Source organism: Felis catus, chromosome C2, assembly GCF_018350175.1.
Source record: "Felis catus isolate Fca126 chromosome C2, F.catus_Fca126_mat1.0, whole genome shotgun sequence".
Classification (NCBI taxonomy): Eukaryota; Metazoa; Chordata; class Mammalia; order Carnivora; family Felidae; genus Felis; species Felis catus.
The window spans coordinates 134,197,473-134,223,587 of NC_058376.1; the positions used below are offsets into that span (position 1 = coordinate 134,197,473).

Here is a 26,115-nt window from a genome sequence, read left to right on the forward strand (position 1 = left end):
GATTCATCTCAAGAAACCACTCTCTTTGCTCATCCATAAGAAGCAAGTTCTAACCCATTAGTTTTATCATGAGATTGCAGCCATTCAGTCACATGTTTAGGCTCCACTTGTAATCCTAGTTCTCTTGCTGTTTCTACCGCATCTGCAGCTGACATACCCCACCGAAGTTTTAAACCTTCAATTTAATGCAATATTTGCGAAGTGCAATAAAGTGAAGCACAATAAAATGAGGTATGCCTGTATTTTGGAATCACTTAAAACTATTCAAATATATTAAATGAAAATGCCATAATTTTTTTGGTTGTTCTCAGTAGTCCAGTATATTTACTAAGCCCCAAAACACTAGAGGAAGAAGCCATTTAACTGGAAGAAACTATGGGCAGAATTTCAAGAAGAAAGAAAAAAAAATCCTGGTCTACGTTAAAAACTACGTTTCCAAATATATGTTACAGTCCTTTTAGCTACAACATGCCATGGTTTCTTAAAGCTCATAAGTCCTATTGTATTTAAAAGTTTTGTAATAAATTTTCCACATAACTATACAAATGACTGACATTATATTCCCTGTATGCCAAAAAGAGCCAGGAAATAAACAAAACTGAGTGACATACCATAACTTAAAAAAACACTGGGCCATTCGTACTGAGTTAAGAATAAGAATTCTCAGTCTCAGGTGTCTGGTCATTCTAAAGTAGTTCTGGATTCAAACGCAGAGAAATTCACCAATGTAATAACTGGATCAACACTTACCTCTCAGTAATTAACAGAATTATCTCTCAGTAATTAATCAGAAGATCTGAACAACACTATCAATACCAACTTGATCCAAGACATTTATAGAACATTATACTCAATAACAGGAGAATACATATTCTTATATGCACATGGAATATTCACCAAGACAGATTATGTTAGTACTAAAATATACGCTTTAGCAAAATTAAATAAATAAAAATCATGCAAATTAAGTTTCTGGACCAGAATGGAATTGGCAATAAATTACAAAAACGAAAAAAAAAAAGGATAACCCACAAATATTTGGAAAATAAACAACAGACTTCTGTTAGTACATGGTACAAAAAAGAAGTCTTTAAAAAGATTTTTAAAATATCCTCAGCTGAAGAAAAATGAAATATACCATACTGAAATTACAGGGACACAGCTAAAGCAGTGCCTGGAAGAAAACTTACAGTTTTAAATTCTTATATTATAAAAATTAATTCTGAAGTCATTAATCTGGGCTTCCGTTTTATTTTTTTTAACATTTATTTATTTATTTATTTTGAGAGAGAGAGAGAGAGAGAGAGCGCACAAGAGTGCACAGGGGAAGGGCAGAGAGAGAGAGGGGTTGAGAGAGAGAAAGAGAGAGAGAGAGAGAGAGAGAGAGAAAGAGAGAGAGAGAATCCCATACACAGAGCCCAACACGGGGCTCAATCTCACCAACCCATGAGCCACCTAAGCCAAAATCAAAAGTTGGACGATTAACCTACTGAGCCACCCAGGCACCCCTGGAATTCCACTTTAAATATTTCGAGAGCAAAATAAACCAAAAGCAGTCAAAAGGAAAAAACTTATAAGGTAAGAGCTAAAACCAATGAATTTGAAAGTAGAGGGAAAAGAGACACAACAGAGAGAGAAATCAATCAAACCTCAATTTGGTTCTTTGAAAACATTAATAAAGTTGATAAACTTCTAGGCAGATAAGAGGTAACATAAAATTACCCCATAGCACGAACGCTCCTACACACAAAGGTATATAACTATAGGAACCACAGAAATTAACAGGATTATGATGAAGTACAAACTTTGTTCTCAGAAATTTGACTTCTTAGATGAAATATACAATTTCTTGAACAACATAAGTGAGTAAGTCACTCATGAAATAAACGTTGGGAGGGGCGCCTGGGTAGCTCAGTCGGTTAAGTGTCTAACTCTTGACTTTGGCTCAAGTCATGATCTCACAGTTGGTGAGTTCGAGCGCTGTACTCACACGTGACCACATGAAGCCTGCTTGGGATTCTGCCTCTCGTACTCTGTATGCCCCTCCCCCATTTGCTTTCTCAAAATAAATAAAAATAAACAAACAAAAAAGAAATGATGTGAGTAGTCATATATGTACTTAAATAACAAATTTATAGTTAAAAACTTTCCAGAAAGAACATTCCAAGCTAGATGGTTTAACTGACAAATTCTATTAAGTACAGGGATCGATCCATAAAACATAATAGAGAGTTCACAAATAAACCCACACAAATAAAATTAACTAATTTTTGACAAAAGACAAAGGAAATCCAATGAAGAAAGGATAATCTTTCAACAATAGTACTAAAATAAGTGAACATTCTTATGACAAAAATCAACAAACAGCCTTGACCTATATCCTTCACATTATACAAAAAATTGCTCAAGATGAATTATACATAAAGCTATAAAACAATTAGAAGAAAATATAATGTTTTTGACTTCGGTTAAGCACAGAGTCCTTAGATATGAATCAAAACAAATTTGATAAAAAAAATTAATAAAGTTGATTTCACCAGAATTAAAAATGTTTACTCTATCAAAGATACTTAAAAGAAAGGACACGGGGCGCCTGGGTGGCGCAGTCGGTTAAGCGTCCGACTTCAGCCAGGTCAAGATCTCGTGGTCCGGGAGTTCGAGCCCCGCGTCAGGCTCTGGGCTGATGGCTCAGAGCCTGGAGCCTGTTTCCGATTCTGTGTCTCCATCTCTCTCTGCCCCTCCCCATTCATGCTCTGTCTCTCTCTGTCCCAAAAATAAATAAACGTTGAAAAAAAAATTAAAAAAAAAAAAAAAAAAGAAAGGACAAGACACAGATTGGGAAATAATATTGTGAATCACAAAAATGACAATGGAGATGTACCTAGAGTATATAAAGAACTCTCAAAACACAGTAAGTACTAAGAATAATAACCCAATTTATAAAAATGGCAAAAGATGTGAGCCATGTGAACTGACATTATTTTATACTTTTTGTTTTGAGATAGTTATATATTCATACACAGTTGTAAGAAATAGTAGAGATTCTGTGACCCCTACTTCCCTAAAGTTAATATCCTACAAAACTATAGTACAATAACTCAACCAGGATATATAACCACTGATACAGTCATAATACTGAAATATTCCTTTGGGGTGACTGGGAGGCAGTTAGCATCTGACTCTTGGGTTTCAGCTGAGGTCATGATCTCACAGTTTCTTAAGTTTGAGCCCTGTGTGAGGCTCTGTGGTGGCAGAGCAGAACCTTCATGGGATTGTTCTCTCTCCCTCTCTCTCTTCCCCTCCCCAGCTCACACTATCTGTTTCTCTCAAGTAAATAAACTAAAAAAAAAAAAGTTCTATTAACATATGGATCTTACCTATGTTCTTTTATAGCCACATCCACTCTCTTCTGGTCTTTTTTTCTTGATAGACTGTTAATTTTACTGATCTTTTCAAAGAAATAGATTTTTCTTTTTTTTTTTATTGTTCTGCTTTTAATTATGTTGGTTTTAATTTTTACCTTTATTATTTCCTTCTGCTTGCTTTATTTTGTTCTTCTTTTTCTAGGTTCATGGGGTAGAAGCTTAGATTACAATTTGACTTTTCCTTTTCCTTTTAAAAAATTTTTTTAATGTTTATTCAATTTGAGAGAGAGAGAGAGACAGAGTACAAGCGGGGTAGGGGCAGAGAGAGAGGGAGACAGAATCTGAAGCAGGTTCCAGGCTCTGAGCTTTCAGCACAGAGCCCAATGCGGGGCTGGAACTCATGAACCACAAGATCATGCCCTGAGCCGAAGTTGGGCACTTAATTGACTGAGCCACCCAGACACCCCTGACTTTTCTTCTTTTCTAATGTAACCAGATAGTGAAGTAAATTTCCCACTTAGCTCTGCTTTAGCTATGTTCCACAAATTCTGACATAATGTTTTTTCATTTCATTCACGTCAATGTAATTTTTATTTATCTTGAGACTCCCTTTTTGATCGAGGGATTATTAGAAGGGTGTTATTTAGTTTCTAAGCATTTGCAAAATTCCTGTTACCTTTCTGTTATTTCTAATTTGATTTGATTGTGATCAAAGAACGCCCCTGTATGATTTCAATTCTTTCAAATTTGTTGAGGTTTATTTCATGACCTAGGATATAATCTTTCTTGGTGCATGCTCTGTGAACACTTGAAAAGAATGTTTATACTATTGATAGATGAAGTGTTTTATAACTGTCACTTAGATTTTGTTGGATGATACTATCATTGAGTTCTTCTATATACTTGGCTATTTTCTATCAATTATTGACAGTCTGTAATTGTAAATGTGGATTTGTCTATGTCTCCTTTCAGTTCTATGAGTTTTGGGTTTATATATTTTGCAGCTCTGTTGTTTAGTGCATGCACAGTTAGGATTGCTAAGTCTTTTTAGGGGACTGGCCATTTTATCATTATGTAAACACTGTCCATTTTTGTATCTGATAATTCTCTGTACTCTGAAGTCTACTTTATTTGATATTAACATAGCCACTCTGCTTTCTTTTCATTAATGTTTTCAGGATATGTCTTCTCCCAACCTTTTAATCTGCCCATATCATTATATTTAAAGTGTATTTCTTGAAGACATTATATAGCTGGGTTGTGTTTTTAAAATCTGCTACTCTCAACTTTTCAATTGGTGTATTTAGACCACTTACAGTATCTCCACAGTGACAGTGAATCAACAGAAAATGGAAACTGGAGAAGTTTGTGGAAGTTTAGAAGGAAAGAGGAGATGAGTAGGGCTGCTAGAGGAGAAAGGTCAAAGCAGCATTTTTGTTGGCCACTTTTTTTCTTAAAAAAGAAACCAGCAAAAAGGAAAAGAATAAAAATGTTGTAGATACAATACCTGACTCATGGTCATGCAGGAGAGGTAAACAGTCAATTCCAAAGTATACAAAGAAAGACTGAACAGAAGTATCAACCAGAGAACAGAAAACAAGGGGAGATTCAGGCTAGCGGAAAGGGAAAACGAAGTTGAAATAGTCACTTGAGCACATGAATAAAAGGATGGCCCAACAGGGCAGTTGGATGCTTTAAAATTGTAGTGGCTCTAATCCACAACGTTTCCACTCTCCCAAGTACTATGCAACATTTTGAGTTATTACCAAATCATAGATTCTATCTGTAAGATTTCTTTAAACTGACTCTTCCCCACTGCTATTATCTACTCAGACATGTGCAAAGCCTTCCTAAATGGTATCCTTGTTCCCAGTCTTACCTCTCTCTCTCAAACACACAAACTGTGATAATTTATTTTAAATGCCAGTTATAGCAAATCACTTCCTGCTTTATATTCTCAAAAGTTAGTTACACACAGTGGATATTCTTTAGAAAATTATCTCTGTCCTTCTTGTCTCACTTTACTAGCAACTTCAATTAGCAACGACATATAGCATGTAGGCTATCTAACAGGTACTTTCCAATCTCTCACCCAAGCACCAGAACCATACCGTTCAATTTTCTACTAAGTATCCACAGAAACTCCGAACTCAATACAATTCTTCCTTTCTCTCAAATTTCTTTCTCTACTATTCACTATTTCTGTGATTTTTACCATCATTGACCTTGCTGTCCAAATTATCTTTGATTTTCCCTTCTCCCTCACTCCCACATTCAATTAGTTACAAGTCCTGACAATTCTAGCAACTTGGTATTTCCCAAATTTTTCCACTTACCTCTATTCTTACTGTGTTTATCTTGCTTCAGGCTGCCATCATATCATCTCTTTGAGAAAACACAAGTTACTACTTTTGTAGCTAATCACTGCTACCCGATTCTTACTTGTCCAGTCTCTTACTACTGTGCAACCAGAGTAATCCTTCTAAATCACAAATATGATCAGAAAACCATAATGTTTCAATGCCACCTCCCCTACTTTAGAGTAAAGATACAGACCAATGCTGTCCAAGAGAACTTACTATAATGACTGGATTGTTGTATATCTGTGTTGTCCAACAGAATAATTGCTAGTCATATATGACTGGCTACTGAGCCCGTGAAATAGGTATAGTGTGACTAAAGAAGTAAATTTATAATTTAAATTAAATTTTTTAATGTTTATTTATTTTTTACAGAGAGAAAGAGATAGAGCCTGAGCAGAGGAGAGGCACAGAGAGAGGGAGACACAGAATTTGAAGCAGGCTCTGGGCTCTGAGCTATCAGCACAGAGCCCAATGCAGGGCTCGAATTCACAAGCCATGAGATCATGACCTGAGCCAAAGTCAGACACTCAACCAACTGAGCCACCTTAATTAATTTAAATTTTATAGCTACATGTGTGTGGTTAGTTACCTTTTGGTCAGTACAGGTCTAGATTGTTCTTATCATGGCATATAAGAGTTCCCATGTCCTGGCACTGCATTTTCCTCTCACACAAAATTTACTGTAGTTTTAGTAAACTGGTTAGTTCGTCTTATATCTATGATGGTATTCAAACACAGACACCTTTGCTCATACTGTTTTCCCTGCATGAGGTCCTTACAACTGTTTTGATTGTATTGTTCTTACAATTGTTCTTAGTTCAACAAAACTAAAAGGCAGCCTACGGAATGGGAAATACACACACACACACACACACACACACACACACACGCACACACACATACACACATTTATTTATTTGCAAATAACATATTTGATAAAAGATTAGTATCCAAAATCTATAAAGAATTTATCAAACTCAATACCCAAAAAACACACAATCCAGTTAAGACATGGGCAAAAGACATGAATAGACATTTTTCCAAAGAAGACATCCAGATGGTCAACAGACGTATGAAAACATGCTCAACATCACTCATCATTAGGGAAATACAAATCAAAACCGTGATAAGATATTACCTCACATCTGTCAGAATGGGTAAAATTAACAGCACAGGAAACAACAAGTCTTGGCAAGGATGCAGAGAAAGGGGAACCCTCTTACACTGTTGGCGGGAATGCAAACTGTGTAGTCACTTTGAAGAACAGTATGGAGGTTCCTCAAAAAGTTAAAAATAGAACTACCCTACGATCCAGCAATTACACTACTAGGTATTTACCCAAAGCATAGAAAAATACAGATTTGAAGGAAAGAGCCCAAGTATCCATTGTATGTATGTGTAATATAGTCATCAAAAAGAATGAAATTTTACCATTTGCAGAACACGGATGGAGCTAGAGAGTATAATGCTAAACAAAATAAGTCAGTCAGAGAAAGACAAATATCATATGATTTCCCTCATATGTGGAATTTAGGGGTGCAATGTATAGGAAGGGGAAAAAAAGAGACAGAGGAGAGGCATTCAGCTGTATACGCCTAAACTTATCTTACTGGTTACATTGCTTTCTAGAAGTCCTTGAAGATCTGCTTTCCTCTTACTTGAATTATTAATGTTTACTTACTTTTCAGTGTGAGGAACATACATTTACCTAAAAAGGCATGTGGATGGTACCTTTCCTAAATCTGTGCATGTATGACTGGGCACATCCTTTCCCTTTTGGCCTCTGTCTACTTAAAAGGCATGATTACTTTGTCAGTGCAGATTCTATTTCTTCTACGTCATCAATTAGCTACACTATTGTGGGCCTCAGACTCTCCAGTGCCCTTGATTTTTCCATTTCCTCCGTAGCAGGCTTGTTTCTGATCACTACCAATAAAACTCCTCTGATTCCAGGCCTTGTACCATCTGCCTGGTCTTTGTTGTTATCTGATCACCCTGAGTTTGGCTCATGGTCCAAGCTAACACAAAGGACTTTTGAGTGCCTTGATTTTCTACCACACTGCTAGTCCTACTCAAATTAGAGTGTGAATGTAGGCTCAAGAGTCCAAAGCCTCAAAGACTTCAAAGATTCTTGGTAGCCATCTGATCTAAATAAGCCTTTATAAGCTGTGATCTCCTCATCTACAAAATGGGGATAATAGTACCCATTCCAAGGTGTTGTGAAAATAAGTAAAATAATTATGTAAAGTCTCTAGTACAATGCCTAGCCCACAGAAAACAATAAATGTTAACAATTATTAATCATTATTTCAAATAATGTATTATTCTCCTCCACAATTTTTAAGCATGATAATTCTTCATATAGAAGAAGAAAAAACCATTTTTTTTCCCCAAAGAGGTAATTCTGGGGTAATATTCAGTGGTATGAGATAAGGTATCACTGGATCTTCACCTTTTAGTCCGTCATTATGTTTTTTACATTTAATGTATAACATAACACAACACTCATTGAAAAGAAAGAATATTTCAATCATTAGCTGTGTTTAGAATAGGAAGCTATTTGTTTAAATTGTTGAGAGACAGAATTTTTAAGGTAATTATACTGACTTTGATGACTAAGAATTGTATTTTTTACTATATGTTTACACTTCAAATATAGATTTAAAAAACTTAGTAGTCATACATAATTACACTGTGATATGTGTTGGAATATACTGATATAAATATTTAAAAATTATATCACAAAATTTAGCAGATTATTAATCAGTAACCAAGAACCTCCCCAATTAAATCACTATAAACCACCATAGCAAAACAACTGCTAATCCAGAAAACAGGAAGTAAGGGAAATGGAAGATGTATACTAAACATTTGGGAGATATGAAATTTATCCCATGAGTGTTGTAAAGAGCTCATAATTTAAGAATGCCAAAGCCCAAGTGTGTTATGAGGGTCTTTCCTCAAAAGTGACATTAATTGCATATCCCACAGATGCTTATTATGTATTCTATTTATATCAGAGTATAAAATGTAGTTGAAAATACACAGATTCAATATATTAAAGGGTGATAATAAAACACACTCTGGCCTAGCAAAAATTGTTATTTTTAAACTTCAATTTTTGGTCTCTCTATAAAATAGTATTATGGTATTAAGTGAAAATGGTATTCAGTCTTTATACTTGAATCTGTGATTAAGAGTCTTTTGGACTCAAACAAGCACATACTTGGGAATGGAACCTTAACACTGGTACTTTAGAGGCTTTTGCACAAAAATAACCCCTATGTGATGAAATCACAGCACATTCCTATTGTCATACTAAAAATGAAGATGCCAAAAAAAGCAACCCTTAGAAATTACCTTGGAAAGCTGGAAATAATGTAGTCAATATTTGCTTTGGATGTTAATCAGCATGCACTGACAGGCCCCTACAGAACTAAAATTTTAAAAGTCTAATACCCATCAATAACTGGCAAACAAAAGACAATTCAAAATGTTAATGATTTGCATAAAGCAAGAGAAACTTTGATCAAAGTGCAACAGGAGTAATAATTCATAAAGTTAATGAAAAACAGTATAAATTACTTCTAGGAAATATCATTTTATAATATCACATTTAACTTAAAATTAGCTTTGTTTAAACAGTAAGTTGATTGATTTAACATTTTGTAACACAAAAACCAGCTACAATTATCCAGGGGATAATGTACTTAAGTACATAAAATAATAGCACTAGTAAGCAAATTATTATATAATATTCAAGATCTCATGGGTATTTAATTCCCACATTTCAAGATAAGTATCATCAATTTACTTAAAATTTAGATAAACTAATTTGGAATGACTTTAGCCAATGTTAGTACAATTAATATTTTTAAACTAATTATTAATTCTAATTTTGTTAAATAAATTTATTAGCAAAATACAATAAGTATGTTTGTATATGGCTCATGTGCCACATCAGGAGACTTCCACATATATTCTCTTACAAAAAACAGAACTAAACTATTTCTAAAAATGGAGTAACTGCAACATCTCTTAATGATAATTATAACCATATTATAAAACAGACTTAAATTCTCACATATATATGATTTATTCCCCATTCTATGCAAATTGTTAATACTGATAACATTTCCCATTGATACATTCATTATTGGCATTTTTATCATATCATTTTCTAATTTTGTTAAAACATTTCGGTATACAAGAAAATACTTGTTTGAAAATCAAAATTCTGGGGCACCTGGGTGGCTCAGTCGGTTGAACATCAGACTCTTGATTTTGGATCAGGTCATGATCTCATGTTTCCTGGGACTGAGCCCTACATCCTGCTCTGTGCTGGCAGATTCTGACCCTCCCTCATGCATGCATGTGTACACACTCTCTTTCTCTCTTTCTCTCAATAAATAAATAAACATTAAAAAATAAAAATAAAAATTTTGTAAAAAAAATGGCAAGCAAAAGCACATTTTAGATGATGCCTATTATGAATTCTGATATCTTAAAGAAGAACAGTTTTTATTAACTGAAAATTGATTATTTTGTGTTTGTAACTTGAGGATAATGTACTCAAAGTGTCAACTAATTGTTTTTAAGCATGAATACTGAATGTCAGCCTAAATTACCAGCTTGATTTCAACAGGAATGGACAGTAGCATCAGCAATTACTTAGATTAATATTACTTTTATGACAAAACAAAACAAACTATGTCAATTCATTTCCCTGAAGTACAAACCTACAATATTCTTTTAGCCTTAGGGACACAAAATTATTTTGCTAAATTGCTATAATCTGTTTCTAGAAGTTTACTCCTCAGCTCTATACTGGCTCTTTAGAAGCACTGGTCTGAAGGATAGCTGTTAAGTTTCCACCTAAGTAGAAGCTATTCATATGCTTTGGTGAAGAAAACATAGAAAGCCAGAGGTGGAAAGGTTCATGAAACACACAGAACATCATACTCATAGAGCCATGACATCCTAACTGGGGAATTGTAATGACAGATAATGGTAATAGAAGGACTGCCAACATATATTGAATGATATTGAATGCTTACTACACATTCAGCACTATGATTTCTGTATATTATAATTTAATTCTCATAGACACCCGATGAAGTAAGTACCATTATTTTCAATATCCATTTCACAAATGAAGAAACCAAGGATCAAAACGGTTAACAGATCTGTTTCATTTCAAAGTCTGTGCTTCTAAATGCCATTGCATACTATACTCATATTTTACCTTGGCCCCAAAGATTCTAACAGTAATCAACAGGAAATATACAGATGAGTAGTACAACTGAAAGTAGCATAAAGACACAGGAAAATTGAACTACATGTGTCCCACAAATAGAAATAATACAATCAAATTTAATAAATGAAGTGAATAAACTCCTTGCACTATAAAATGCAGTAGAGACCAATTAAGAGAACGAGTGACTTCATCAAAGTTTAAAAAAAATATGTACATTTTCAGTTAATGCAGATGAGATTCTATGACTAAAATAATGGGATAAATGAGTCAGCTATGGTTACTGCTGAAAAACAAAGTTGAAAGGACTAAGAATGATTATGTCATGGATCATGGAATTTTATTAGGAGGGTGCTGGTCGGATGTCAAAGAAGCTCTAGGAATCATTATGATGACGAGAAAGCTGATGGAAACTAATGTCTGAAAAGGAAACTGGAACATAATGGTTTATAAATCATCTTACCCAAGCCCATGCCACCCACCACTGCAATATAAAGCACCATCTCGAAAAGTTAATAAACAATAAAGCATTTCAAAGAAATGATAAGTATGTCCAACATTAAATTCTTTCCCCAATATTTAAGACCAATATCTAGACTTTAGTAAACAATTTTTGAGGGTGTAAAATAGGCTTTGGGATCTGAATAAACCACTTGAGTGCACAGTGGAGAGGAATATAGAATTTAACTCCTGACCTTACCACCAGCTATTTTAAAATACATTTTTATGTCTACAATCACAAACACATTAGCCAGACTTTTAAGTGTAAATGATGATTCACTAATAACTTACAGTACTGCCCAATATGCATGTTACCCTCAACTTTCTCATTTCTCATGGGAATGATGGAGCTGCTCTCAATGCTGAGACTTAAACTTGTGACTCAAGTTTAAGTCACAGAAATGAAAATAAGCATCATTTAAACAGAAAAGCAGACATCTTTAATCACAGTTCAGGGTTTCCAGAGATGATAGAGAGCAGAGTTATTATCAGTGAAAGACTGTATGTAACGTGAGAACATAAAGAAAACATTCACTGATATTTCTTTGGGCTAAAGAAACAGACTCTGCTCTGGTCTTAAACCTTCGATTTTTTGAAATTCTTTGTAATTCAAATAACAAATTCATATTTACTGAGCATCTACTATGTACATCGTAATAATATTGTCTCTATTTTCCAAGTTCTACCTAATTGAGAGATGGGAATTGCAGAAATATCTACCAAGGAACTGTCCAGCACTAGATATGAATGTTTTATTGTTTCAATGTTGCAGCACTACACAAATTTATATTTATTAGAACTGCAATCTTTCTAATTTTCCTACTCATCTTATTAAGCCACTGAATAAACACACATACAAACGTAACACACGCCTCTGAGGAGCGCTTGGCTTCCTATTCCTCTGCGATAGCATGTTACAAAAGTTACATGGCTGAAGATGATTACCATATTGTGTTCACCCTGAGGAACATTGAGCTCACTTCTACAAATGCAATTCCCAATAACATGGAAAACACATGGATAGACTGCAGGACTGGCTGGGTTTGGGGCTGGCTTCATGTGTGTATGACCTGTGTGACTCTGCCCTTCTTAGAATGCTTGGTTTAATGATCTGTTGTTGCCATCCTGAAATTCTTACTAATTTTTTTTAAGGGGGATATTCATTTTTATTTTACACTGGGCTCTGCAGATTATGGAGCCAATCCTTCCTGGATCTGAATTATGACCTCACTATTTAATATGCATAAACACAGTGTAAGCCTTAAGTTTCTTACCTCATATGACACTAAATTGACAAGGTTAATGGGAATATTTGATGAAATATCATCTGTGAAAGTAATGAGCACAGGGTCTGGCACATACGACACAATAGACACAGGAAATGAAGCGGAGCTGGAATAATTCCAGCTCTTACCTCTATGAATCTGAGACATACAGAAACCACCCTGAGTCATAGTTAGATATAGCTGAAACGTAAACTTTAGTACTTACAACCCATATATCTGTGGTGCGATTTCTAGTCTGTTCAAGTGCATATAAAGCTCAATATCATGCTTCTTCAGTAGATGATCCTGGATCTGGTTGACTTTAGTAACAATAGCAATCGTTGGCCCTAAATCCTGTGGTCTAGCAAAGGGGATGGGAGTCATCAGTGTTTCTTTTCCCTACAAACAGAAAAAATGGAGCATGTGTTATTTCAATATGAAATGAGCAAATGTATAAACATCATTCTTGAATGTACTCACCTATGGAAGCTTAAATAAGAACCAAAAACTCATGACAATCATCTCATGACAAATGCTTAAACTGTGGAATCATATGCTGATCGTCATATAGATGAATTGTGCACATAATGTAAAGGCCAGGAAATGCCTTCTAAAATATTTTCTACCTGTCTTCCCTTGACCAGTTTCTCTGGTGACATTAAATATTAAATTATTAAATTAAATATTTTTCAAGATAATTTTCGCTACAGCGGCTGCTTATCTACTTGTCTACAGCCAATCTGTCTAATCAGCCATCGTACCTAAGTGGAATACTCTGAGGAAAAGGTATTTCTTGTGGCATAAAATTTAAACATGAAAAACAGCAAATGAAAACTGCTTTACTTTGAGCTCTCAAAACTATAAAAAAGTCAGGAAAAAAAGGAAACTAGTATTAGAAAAGAAGATATTTTCCAACTGCCCTTTGATTAATTATAGTTGAGTAGGAAGAGTTTTAAACTCTCCAGACCAAGAGTGTAGCTGAGCTAAAAACAAAAAAAAACAAAACAAAACAAAAAAACAACAACTACGTAGCTGACTACAACTTTCCTTCCTCCCATTCCAAAGCCCAAGTTAAGAAAGATAAGTCTATACCCTTTCTAATTCTTTCATGGAAACTTCAACTATCCCCAGTCTGATGATTTTCCCTATTATGTGTGACCCTTTCTTATGCTGAACCCTCAATTTCTCTCTCTCTCCAATCTTGGGATTTACAGCATCATTCTCTCGTGACTACCTGCTTACCACTCATCCTCATTCTATTTCTCTAGCTCAAACTTTTGTTTCTGCTTTGCAACTCTGCTTTTTCATACAGATCTGGTCTTAGTTTGATTCTCTACTTGCATGTGATTCCCTGACTGATCTCACTCATACACAGTGCTTCAACCAATACCCATTTTTCCAAAGACTTCTAAATCTGTATTCATAACTTAGAAGCCTCTTGGGTTCTCTCCCATACATTCGCACGTTGGCAAGGAATCTTAGGTTGCAAAAGGGTCTTTAATTCAGGAGGCCCACAACCGAGTTTATCATCTTCTGCTCAAAAATATGTTCATCCTTTCGCCGCACCCACCTCAAACCATCCTCCAATAAGAACACCTGCTTTGCCAATTTTATCTCCTCAGAACAACTTAAGACACTTTTAGTATGTCTTCTCTCCTACTGCTTGACTATTATAACCTGATTTGGGGTCCTCACCATTTCTTTCCTCCTAACTGGTCTCACTGCCCCTAATTTGGTCTACTTTTATTTATTTATTTTTTTAAATGTTTATTTCTGAGAAAGAAGAGCGCAAGTGGGGGAGGGGCAGAGAGAGAGAGAGAGAGAGAGAGATAGAGAGAGAGAGAGAGAGGGAATCCAAAGTAGGCTCTAGGCTCTAAGTTGTCAGTGCAAAGTCTGATGCGGGGCGCAAACCCACAAACCATGAGTTCATGATCTGAGCCAAAGTCGGATGCTTAACCAACTGAGCCATCCAAGTGCCCTGGTCTGCTTTTAAATCTATCTTCCAAAATGTCTGGTAATCCATCTAAAAAAGATATTCGAGTATGCCAAATTCCTCTTCTGAAAACTTTTTAAATAGCTCTTCGGGAAAAGAAAACAAAAGCAAAAAACAAAAGGCATATTCTTGAGCCAGGTCTATGAGGCCTTTCATTATCTGGGCAACCTCTACTCTCACTGTGCTCCCAGAGATCCTGGGGATGCCATTCTTTTACCTGAAATAGCTCTTCCCCAGTGTTCCCACAGAGAAGCTCCCCAGTGTATTTAAAGATTTGGCTCAAGTGTCAGGTTCTATTTCATCATCTTCTTTACTACTACAGTATCCATTTCTACTTCTCTGCCTCCTAAACTGTGAGATCTCTAAAAGGAACATCATCTTTTCATCACTGGACCAAATTCAGCGGCACAAAAATAAAGAAGGTAAAGCTCTTGCCCTTGAAGGGGTAGGGAAGAGGAAGACTAACAAAAAAAACTTAGAATTCCACATAGGAGCAATCACTAATCAGGCTGGTACAAAGTACAGAGGAGGAGGGGCATGTGTTAGCAGAAAGAAAAATTTCCTGGAAGAGGTTCCATCTGTCTTTCCAGGATCATTTCAAGTCTTAAAAAGAAATGTAGTCCTTTGTACTTCCTAAAGTGCATTTAGGGATATAAGACCATACCGATTTTTATGGCTCAATTAGTTTCTGTTAATTCGTATAGACAGGAGAAAAAGATACCTCTATATTGTGGTCATTTATTATAAAAATAACACAACCAAGACACCTTTGTCTCATTTTATATTATTGAGTATTCTCTTCAGATGATAGGCTGCAATAATTTTCAAAAAATTATAATTCTTGCTAACATTTTTCCTGATACTAAATTGAAATAATCTGGGGGGGGGGTGGAATTCATGTTAATTGTAAGACACCATTCACATTCAAAAGATAGTGTTTCCCTGAAGCCAACTTTCCTTTAAAAATGAAGAAGTCAGGCATGTGGGTGGCTCAGTAGGTTAAGCCTTCGACTCTTGATTTCATCTCAGGTCATGATCTTACGGTCATGAGATCGAGCCCAGAGTAGAGCCCTTGGAGAAGGAGATCATGCCCAGCATGGAGCCTGTCCCTCTGCCCTTCCCCCACTCGCTTGTGTGCACACACATGCACACTTTCTCTTTCTACCAAAAAAAAAAAAAAAAGAACAATTCAACATTTCACTCATTTTAGTCATGTAGCTTTTCTTTAATGAAGAACCTCGCGTGGCTGAATACCATACTGTGTCAGGCGGAGGCAATGAGCTCAGGCAGGGTTTCTGTCAGTCACATGAGAAACAGATCACTCGATCTAGCCATTTTGTAAGGGTCTTAAATAAACATACTTCTGTAGAGATACAATCACTGGCTTTGGAGAGAACAGATCCTAAGTTAACCTGTTAAAAATGTTTAACTTAATGAAAGCATGTAATCAATTTCCAGGTTGAACAGAATGAGTTGTCACTAAATCAATAGTATATGCAGTCCATTTTTCAAATGCTTAGTAGAGACTCATGAGTAGCCCAAGAACTACCGGTGTATATAAACCGTAGTTTGAAAACATGTCCCCTGTGCTAATACTTACAACAACATTTCTTAAATTCAAGAAACTCACAAGTAATGCTCATGATCACTTAAATGATAAACAGTTTATGTAACAGTGAAATCAAAAGAGAAAATAGTTAATATTAGATGTCCCTTACCTTCAGGATTTAGAATAAAAAATGCCATTTGCATTTCACAGATCTAATCAAATGGGTCAGCTACAAGTATCAACAAAACCAGCAATCTTTAACCATTTATTAAGTGGTACTCAAAATGCGGTCTACAGGTCAGTGCCAGTTACAGGGATTCAGCGAGATAATTTTACACCATTATATAAACCAACACACTGCTTTCTTCATCAAGAAAGTCTTAAGGAAAGTATGTCTGCTAACCTAGGCAGCATACAGAGCAGAGAAGAACTGAAAGAGAGAGAAGTGTATGAAGCTCAAACTTCTTTTTAAAAAGGTGACAGGGTCAAGACATAGAATAAAAAGGGGAGGACGAAGAACGGATTTATTAGATGTGCTTTCTAGGAATATATTACCGATATATGCAAGTAATTAATATAAATCTTCAGAGGTCACATCTATATGTTCCTTGATAAAATGGATATCCTTTTTTGTGTTGTCTTAGCCATTTCATGAACTTGACTCAGTGATATCAGCATGAATGGGTGAAACTGAAAAGTGGTAATGCTCACATTTTTATCATTCAGTTTCGCAGATACTGTGAAACAGTTATAAAATACAAATGACCCCTGCATGATAAGGATGCTTATATCTAAATGTATTAAAATACTTTTTGCTCAAAATTTTGATTTTTCACATAAGTCTGTGACTTCATCAAATCACCTGACAAGAATAAATACACTGTTCTAAAACACAGTAGTTTATCAAATATGCTTACAAGTTTCACCTCTTATAATCCTGACGGAATGTAAAATGTTGACATATTGCTGAAGAAAGACTTCATCACCTAGGCTGAAGGTCGGCAAATTTTCTCTGTACAGGCCAGACAGCAAGTATTTTAGGCTTTAGAGGTTATAGTCTGTGTTGCAACTACTCAACTCTGTAATGAGCAGTTGTAATGAGCAAGCGGCCATAGACACTACGGAAACCAACAGGCATGGATGTATCCCAGTAAAACTTTTTTTATGGACATGGAAATTTGAATTCCATATAATTTTCATATGTCACAAAATATTATTCTTCTTTTGATAGTTTTCAACCATTTAATAATGTAAAAGTCATGCTTAACTCCCAAGCTGTATAAAAACAGATGGCAGACCAAATTGGCCTACAGGCAGTAGTCTGCCCTGATCTAGACCAAAGGCATAAAAAGCATTAGTTATCCATTTCAGTTTTTAAAAGATGGAATAAAGTGGCAGAAGAATATATAGTTTCTGACCAGAATGCAAACAATCACACCAACATAAAGCAAATGAATCATATAGAAAAAAATTCACCAAAAACTCTTAATGACATCCCTTGCCAGCATAACTGGCAATTTTTCCGATATCGTGTAATAACCATGAAAACACCATAATGATCTAAGTTAGCATATATGTTTACTTAAAATGTCAGTTAACTCAGCAATTCTATTCCCAGAAGAATGCCAAGAGCACTGAAAACATGTGTTGACACAAAGTTTATACACAAATGTTCATAGTGACATTATTCTAATAGCCAGAAAGGGAAAGAACCCAAATGTCCATCAACTGATGTATGGATAAACAAAATGTGGTATATTCACATAGTGGAAATATTACTCAGCCATGAAAAGGAATGAAGTACTGATGCGTGCTACAACATAAACGAACACTGAAAACTTTACGTTAGCGAAAGGAATCAATCACAAGAGGCCACATATGATATGGTTCCATTTACATGAAATGTCCAGAATAGGCAAGTTCATAGAAAGTGAAAGTACATCAGTGATGCCAGAGACCCCGGGGAGTAGGAGAATGCAGAGTATGCTAATGGGTATGGGATTTCCTTCTATGGTGATGAAAATATTTTCAAATTAGATAGTAAGGGCATTTGCACAATCCTGTGAATATTCTAAACTACTAAATTGTACACTTTAAAAAGGAGAATGTTATGGTATATCAGTTACATCACACAATAAAATTTATAGTTAAAAAGAATAAGAGAGAGTAAGGATAAATGGTATTGATGCTAAATGTATAAATTCAATAGTGATGCATTAGTAAAAATAAGACAACCTATCTGGTACAAAGTTAAGCTATGCACTTCAGTAACAACATGTCTGTCTATCAACTCACTAGGACAACAACAGATCAAGTAGATAAATGCACTTCATTTAAAATTTACAATAATTTTTACAGAAGATCTATTGCATGGATAATACATATACATATAAAATAAATTTTCTATTTATATGCAATTTCTTATACTGCCATTGTACATCTGCCAATATTACTAGCAACATGGGTTAGATCCCCAATTCAATCTTATTCTGTAAGTATTTTTAAATTTTTGGTTTTTTATAGTAGTAATAATGGCTTTGCTTCTCTGATTAGATGCTGCTACTTACTGAAATCATTTGTTTCCCCCCCAAATATATTGAAAATATCTGTACTATAATATTTACCTTTTGACCATCATGCTCAAAAGTAGAAAACCAAGGTTCAGCAGTTTCCATAAGTTGTGAGAACATTGCACTAAAAATTAGAAAAATAATACAGTGTTAATGTTAGACCCTTATTAAAGTAGAAATGGGGTAAAAAAGTAACATAATAGAAAGCTTTTGTACTTACTAGGCATCATGTTCCAGATACTCAGGGTTCAAGAGAGTTTTCATCTCCTCACTTGAAAAAGCAATACAAATAATCAAAATGTATAATGTTTTTAATAGAAGGGGATGCTGCAGAGGTTACCTTATTCTATACTCATAAGCCAACTTTCATATAATGTGTATATGAAAAAAAATCATCCTTTCTAAATAAAAAAATCAATTCCATTAACAAATGAAATCTTCTCTTTCTAGAAAGATCAAAAACAAACTAGGTACCTTGTCTGTACCACAATGAAATAACTAATTGCTACAAATAAAAAATACAAAATGTGACAATATATTCCTTGAATGTGTCTGATCTAGAATAAATTGGTTACTTCACAATCTATTTTGTTTTTCTAAAACAAAACAAAACAAAACAAATATTTACTTACTTGCCAAATATACCATATGAAAACATTTTGTTCTTTTAACGGCTTCTATTTTTATTATATTTTAATACCCATTAATCAGTGACAGTACCTCTTTCAAATTTTAGTGTTGCTTTTACCTTTCAATGGCTTGAAACTGCTAAAGCAGCATGTCCAAATTATTTAAAAGTAATTTTCAATCATCTGTACTTTCCTGTGGAGTATGATGTATGTACACATTTTGAAAAAGATAAAAACTGGCGTGAAAATGGGATCACAATACTAACTTCATCCATATCATACTTTAGAATAACTGAATAAAGGGTAATTAAGATACAAGTGCTCTAGTCAGATCCAATAAACTCAGTAAAATTAGAGAAACTCAAAATGAACTAGAAAATACTAATCTATAATACAGTAAACAAAAGTTAATTTAACAAAGACTCTAATTTATGCTGAGCAAAATGGATGGCTATATTTAATTAATAGAAATCATATAGATAAACACATAAGATGTTATGTGTTAATTTTTTCTGTTCTGCATATGGATGGGTCAGCCTATGGAATCCTTCTGACAAAAGTTTATAATCTCACAGCTTCCATTCCCAAGATACTTCCTGGCTACTTCTCTGGGCCATCAGTTAGGGCATTTAAAGTTAGAAAACAAATTCTAACAATTAGCCCAGGTTAAATACAATTACTAAAGTTATTTGCTAGAAAGAATACATTAATGTATCTCAAAAACATGACAAACCATTTTTGTTTATTTATAGACTGGGGTTCTTTGGAGTACTGGTCTCCTATTTATGACCTGAACTCAATCAAATCTGGTGAGGAGAAAGGATCTCAGATCAAGTTAAAGCTCATGAAGCTTGTAGTGAAAGAATGGTTCATTAGAGGATGGTACATATGAATACTGTTAATCAATAGCACTTTGCCATTACACCAAAATTTCTTCTTCTTGGTCCGCTACTTAAATGTCTTCCTGTGGCACAGATCTGTGACTTGCCAATACTATTACAATTACAAATTTGCCCATAGCCCATAGGACTACAACTACTAAGTGGAATTAATAATCAGCCACATGAAACACAACCAAATGTTTACAATTTATAAAAGTACCTTCAACGTAAAAGATTCTGAGGTTAAAATGATTACCGCAAGGCTTAAAAAACAGATGGAGCTCATATAAAAACTTGCCTTGGTTGGGCAGACTCACTGGCATGAAGAAAAGCTTGGTGGTCACAGTGGAGGATAAAGACTATAGGTGCTAAGAGCTCGTGCATGCCCTGAAACGTAAGAGCAAGACAAATGAGAGGGGGAAGATGCTGAGGGTCCACCAGTGGACAGAATAGGCTCAGTGAAATGCTTCTTCAACTGATCCTTACTACCAACATTTCCATATTTTAGAGAAATGCATAAAATGAAAAGCTACAAAATGAGATTTTATTTACTTTTAGAATTTGATTCCAATTCAACCACAGCACAAATTCTTCTTCTTTAAAACATGGAGAACAGTTCTCGTTTAAATGACACAACAAACAATAAATTGGCATGGCAGACAACCTTGCACCTGTCAGTTGCTTCAGGATCTGTACTCATAAATATGAATTTCATTTATGCAAATTATAATCATGAGCTACAGTGTAAAGATCTGCAGTAAGAAGGGCAACTGAGAACTGTAGACCTAAAGAAATTATATCCAGTGTTTTCATTACATAATGGCTCAAAATTAGGATGTCTGTAGATTTAGGAAGAGCTGAAGTCAGCTAGCTGGAAATGCTGGATAATAAAAGAAACAATCTCTAGCAGGTATGACAGCAAACAAAGTTTTCGAAGTATGATTTTCAACATGTTTAATCTGAAAACGACCATAATTTCTTTCCTGTCTACTTCAACTATAAGGTTACTGTTCAATTTATTTAGTGAATTCACCAATTGTATTTTCTTTTTCCTTATATTGGTGTTACCTATGAATTACACGAATAGGCCCAAAAACAAAAAAGCATATTAGTTACTAAGCTATCTCTAAAAATTCATGATTTATCCTTTATTGTGGGAAAGGTAAATAATTTGCCTTTTAAATGAAATGTTTTCCCCCCTTAAGCATCAGAAAACATATTTAACAAGTTAAAAGTAGACTATATTCTTTTCTGCCTCTTAAAGTGAGTAAATTATCACTTTCCTTTTGCTTAATAATTATGGATGATCTTTTATTTAAAAAAAATAAGACAAAACACCACCTTTATAGGAAATAAAAATAAAATATGGAAGCAAAGAGAAGAGTTTCACTGGCGGAAGCAGAGATTTCCCATGATGGAAGGGCAGTCGCACAACCCTCTGTACATCCTAGAAGCACCAGGCTATTCTTAGAAAGCTAGTGGTCAGCACAAAATAAGATGAAAGTGAACTCTATCAGAGTTCATTCATAAGTTATCACTAGCCTTGAATTAGGACTTTATGACATTTGTGCAAAATAATCTCTGATACATTGAATAGTTACTTGTGATTAAGACAAATTACCACACACCACTTCAATCTTTTTAATTAACCACGTCCTTAATAAACAAAACTTTAAATGACTATTTGATGATCCCTTAGAAGAGCATGGTAGAGATCCAGAAAAAAATGGAATTAAGTGCTGCTGAGTATGCTTTAAAATCATCATGAGGTGTTTATTCTCCTGGAATAATCTCAAAGTATTCCAAACACCAAGTGCCATAATTTAATCATCAAAGTACAAGCTACTTACTATAGTACTTGTATTTACTGTACCTATAGAAAAGGAAAAAAAAAAAAAGAGAAAAAGACAAGGAGGGAAGGAAGGAAGGAAGGAAGGAAGGAAGGAAGGAAGGAAGGAAGGAAGGAACCAGAAAAAAGAAATTAAAAACAATGCTAGATATCCTTATGGTAATCTTTTTGCCTATTTCTGATCATTAACTTAGGATAAAGTCCCTAGAAGTAGAATTTCTGGGTAAGTGAGTAAAGACATTTGTTAAAGTCTCTGATATATACACAATTAAGCTGCCCTTCAGAAAGAACTCCCTCACTTTAGGGCATAAAAGTTGCCACTTCATACATCCTAACTTGTAGTGTTTTGTTTTATTTTAATCCTTTAAAACTTCATAGTCAAATGGTTTACCTTATTTAAATGCTAGTGAGACTGACAAAAATTTTATTGACCATTTTTATTTAATGAATTGCCCATTTTCTCCTAATGAAGTGTTTCCTTTTTCCTGATGATTTGTTATAGTTCTTTACCAACTCAGGATAGGAACCTGTAGTCATTTTTGTTACATATGCTTGTCCACATTCATCACTTGTCTTCTAATCTTGATGGTATCTTATGTCACAGTGAAGCTGTATTCTTTAAAACTGTCAAATCAAGACATCATCCTTCATGGCTTCTTGTTTTGCTTCCATGCCTAAAAAGACCTTCCTTATATTGAGGTTAGGTGAGTATGCAGTGTTCTTTTTCACAGCTAATTCTTTACCCATCCGGTATTTATTTTTGCCCTGAAGAATAAATCGGTATTTTTCTCTGCAGGAGTTCAACTAATTCTTGAATAACCCATCTTCTCCCAAGAGTTTTGAAATGTCATCTTTACCATACACTGAATTGCTAGAGCTTGTTTTTTCTCAGCTTTTACTGGCATTCCATTGGTTTGTTCATTATTGACAAGAACTTTACTATTTTAATGACTTGTGCTGCAAAATATTCTAGTCTGCCATATTTTCTATTCTTTTTCTCAAAATTATCTTGTCTATTCTAATTAGAAGGTAAGCTGAAGTATCATTTAAATAAAGTGCTAAACAAAATACTGCAATTTTTATTGGCACTGCATTAACATTAACCTGAAGAAAATAGGTATTTTAAAGAACAACACATTTTCTAGCCCAAAAGTTGGTAAAACTGCTTAGTTTCTCACTAGGTTTTTGTCCTTGCTGATGGTGGCGGTGATCTTCTGATTGGGTCTTTTCCCTCTCAATGTATTCTCTAACTAATGGCTGGTTTAACAAGAATGAGTTTTTGCCTAAATGCATCTTCCAACCCTCTTTAAATTTTCTCTTCCTTCTGGTTTCTGTGACACTATACAGAGTCTCCATTTGCTCATGCATCATTCACCTTCCAAATTCATATTTCAAAAACAGGGGTGCCTGGGTGGCCCCGTCAGTTGAGCACTGGGCTCTTGATTTTGGCTCAGGTCATGGTCTCAGAGTCATGAGATCGAGCCCTGAGTCCAGCTCCATGCTGGGTGTGGAGCCTGCTTAAGATTCTCTCTCCCCTTCCTCTGCCCGCCCCCCACTTGTGCTTTCTCTCTCTCTCCCTCTCTCTAAAAATTAACTAATTATTAGCTACCTATGATAATGATGAGAACACAGATGTAAATGAAGTGGGCAAGTTCCTAACCATTATGGAGCTTGCAGTCCAGACAGCAAGACACACAATAATAAAATAAGCACAGAAATGACTATATAATTATAAACTGTGATAAATTATATCTATGTGTAGATACAAAAATCTAGCTCCTGCTACAGGCTCACCACATAGAAGGTATTCACTGGATGGTGACTGGCTGATTAAATATCTACCTCTCCATATAGCAATGTACTGGTAAAAGTTGAACTACAATATTAGAAATGAAAAAAAGGAGAACATTAAACCATATATCAAATCAATAAGGGTGCTCTTTGTATAATGGAAATTAAGAGTTCCCTAAATATCATTAGGACAACCTTTTACAAATTCACTGTTGACTTCTAACTAAACTGGGGGTATTTTCTCAAATAGACTTGAAGAGATTGTTGGTTTTACTCTTAATTCTAGACTAGTAAAACCTGATTAATAATTACAACTGGCAAGTGTATAGGCATCTTTAAAGGAAAAGAGAACTATTTAGAAAGAATGATCATAAATTCAATATGCTCTAATTTGACAAAGCATAATAAAACACAATATATTGTCTAGTATACTTATTGGTTCCCAAAATGTGTATTTTGCTTTCATCTATACCATCAGCATTTCTGCTTGCTTAAAGTCTTTATCCCTGCTGGATCGTTAGTAGTCACTGCACTCCAAACTCATGCCAGTTGAACATAAAGGTAACGAAGTTTTCTTCATCAACAGCCTGTAGGCTCACAAAATTGAACCTGTTCTTTTATCTGCCTGTGTTCATTTAGCCCACCAAGCAGTCTTTATTAAAGCTGAGGCATCAGGCAGTCAAAGTTCATTAATACCATTTATATAATCTCTGCAGTTTCAATTAACTCAGCAAGACATTCTACTACATGATAACAGTCTCATTAATTCAATAAAATCCCATAACTATTAACAATATGGTCGATGTTAAACGGGGTGTCACCTAGTACAAAATAATAGCTTTAACAGCTTGTGATGAAACTCAAGGTTTTTTTCTTAAATTTGATCTGGCTAAATATTCAGTCCTTCTTTAGCAAAGTATTATTTCTATGTAAAGAATCTATAGGACTTTAAACATGTACAGGGAGTAATTAAATCTTACTAAGTGACTCCCAAGAGTAGGTTAATAATACTTTCTTATTCAGTAATTGATTGATTTTGTCTAAATTATCCAGAATCTGATCTTCCATATTCTTGTTTAGTTTTCCTTACAAATGCAGTGGGCCACATACATCATAAATGCCTGAGTGCAGTTATTATGTTTTGTTCCTTGTCTGTGGAACTTGTTTTCATTATTACAACACTTCCTTAGTTGACTTTTTTCTTCCACTAAAGTAGAGAAAAATGAGAAAGAAATGTACAACTTGGGATGATTTTATTATGACTTGGTTCACTGTCATCAAATCCTTTACTGTGCAGTATTTTCAAATATTGGAAAGAAGAAAGGGCACAATGAAGAGATACACTTGATGACAAAAGCCAGCACAATAAGGAGAGAACAGAAAAACAGAAAGAAACCTGGATCATTGATGAGGAGTCTGAACTACTGAACTAATGCTGCGGAACCATTTTGCCCCTAGACTTCTTGCAAAGTGTGTTAATAACATCCTTAGACTTGAAGTTATTCTGAATGAGGTTTTCAGTTATTTGCTTCCAAAAATCCTACATTGATACTTATTTTCTCCTAGTCTCCTTTTTGGTTGGTTGGTTGGTTGGTTGGTTGATTGGTTCTTGGTCTTTGAACTTTGTATCCCACATCAGGCTCTGTGCCTACAGCATGGAGGTTACTTGGGATTCTCTCTCTCTCTCTCTCTCTCTCTCTCTCTCTCTCTCTCTCTCTCTCTCCCCTTCCCTCTCTCCCACTCGCTTTCTCTCTCTCTAAATAAACACACTAAAAAAAAAAAAAAGAATCCATATGTAACTGGACCTGTTCTTAGTTTATTCCACTGATCTCTGTTGACTCCCACACTGTTGTTATACTGTCTTGATCACAGAATATTTACAGAATAATTGCCATTCTTTGCCAAATGCCTTTACCATTCTCCCCTTCCCCTAAATTCTGTGGCAACTCCAACATATTTAACAATGATAGCAATAGTAATAACCACCCCAACTACAAACAAGAACCCTTAGTGAGCACTATGTGTTTTTAACTCTACAAAGTCAATACTGTCATTGCCCTCATCTTACTGCTAACAGAACAAAGATTTAGAAAATTTAAGTAAAA

The 26,115-nt window shown here is 34.8% G+C and overlaps 1 protein-coding gene across 12 annotated transcripts in view; it reads right to left on the bottom strand.

Moving 5' to 3' along the window:
• Positions 1-26,115, bottom strand: part of TBC1D5 (TBC1 domain family member 5) — a 545,542-nt gene that overhangs the window by 194,861 nt on the left and 324,566 nt on the right. For all 12 annotated transcript variants that reach the window (XM_019810740.3, XM_045037659.1, XM_019810743.3 and 9 more), the window contains 4 exons: positions 20,669-20,757; positions 19,081-19,131; positions 18,915-18,984; positions 12,975-13,147 (listed from right to left, as the gene is read on the bottom strand). In XM_019810740.3, coding sequence (XP_019666299.2) covers positions 12,975-13,147; positions 18,915-18,984; positions 19,081-19,131; positions 20,669-20,757 — 383 coding nt within the window. The remainder of the gene's footprint in view (positions 1-12,974; positions 13,148-18,914; positions 18,985-19,080; positions 19,132-20,668; positions 20,758-26,115) is intronic.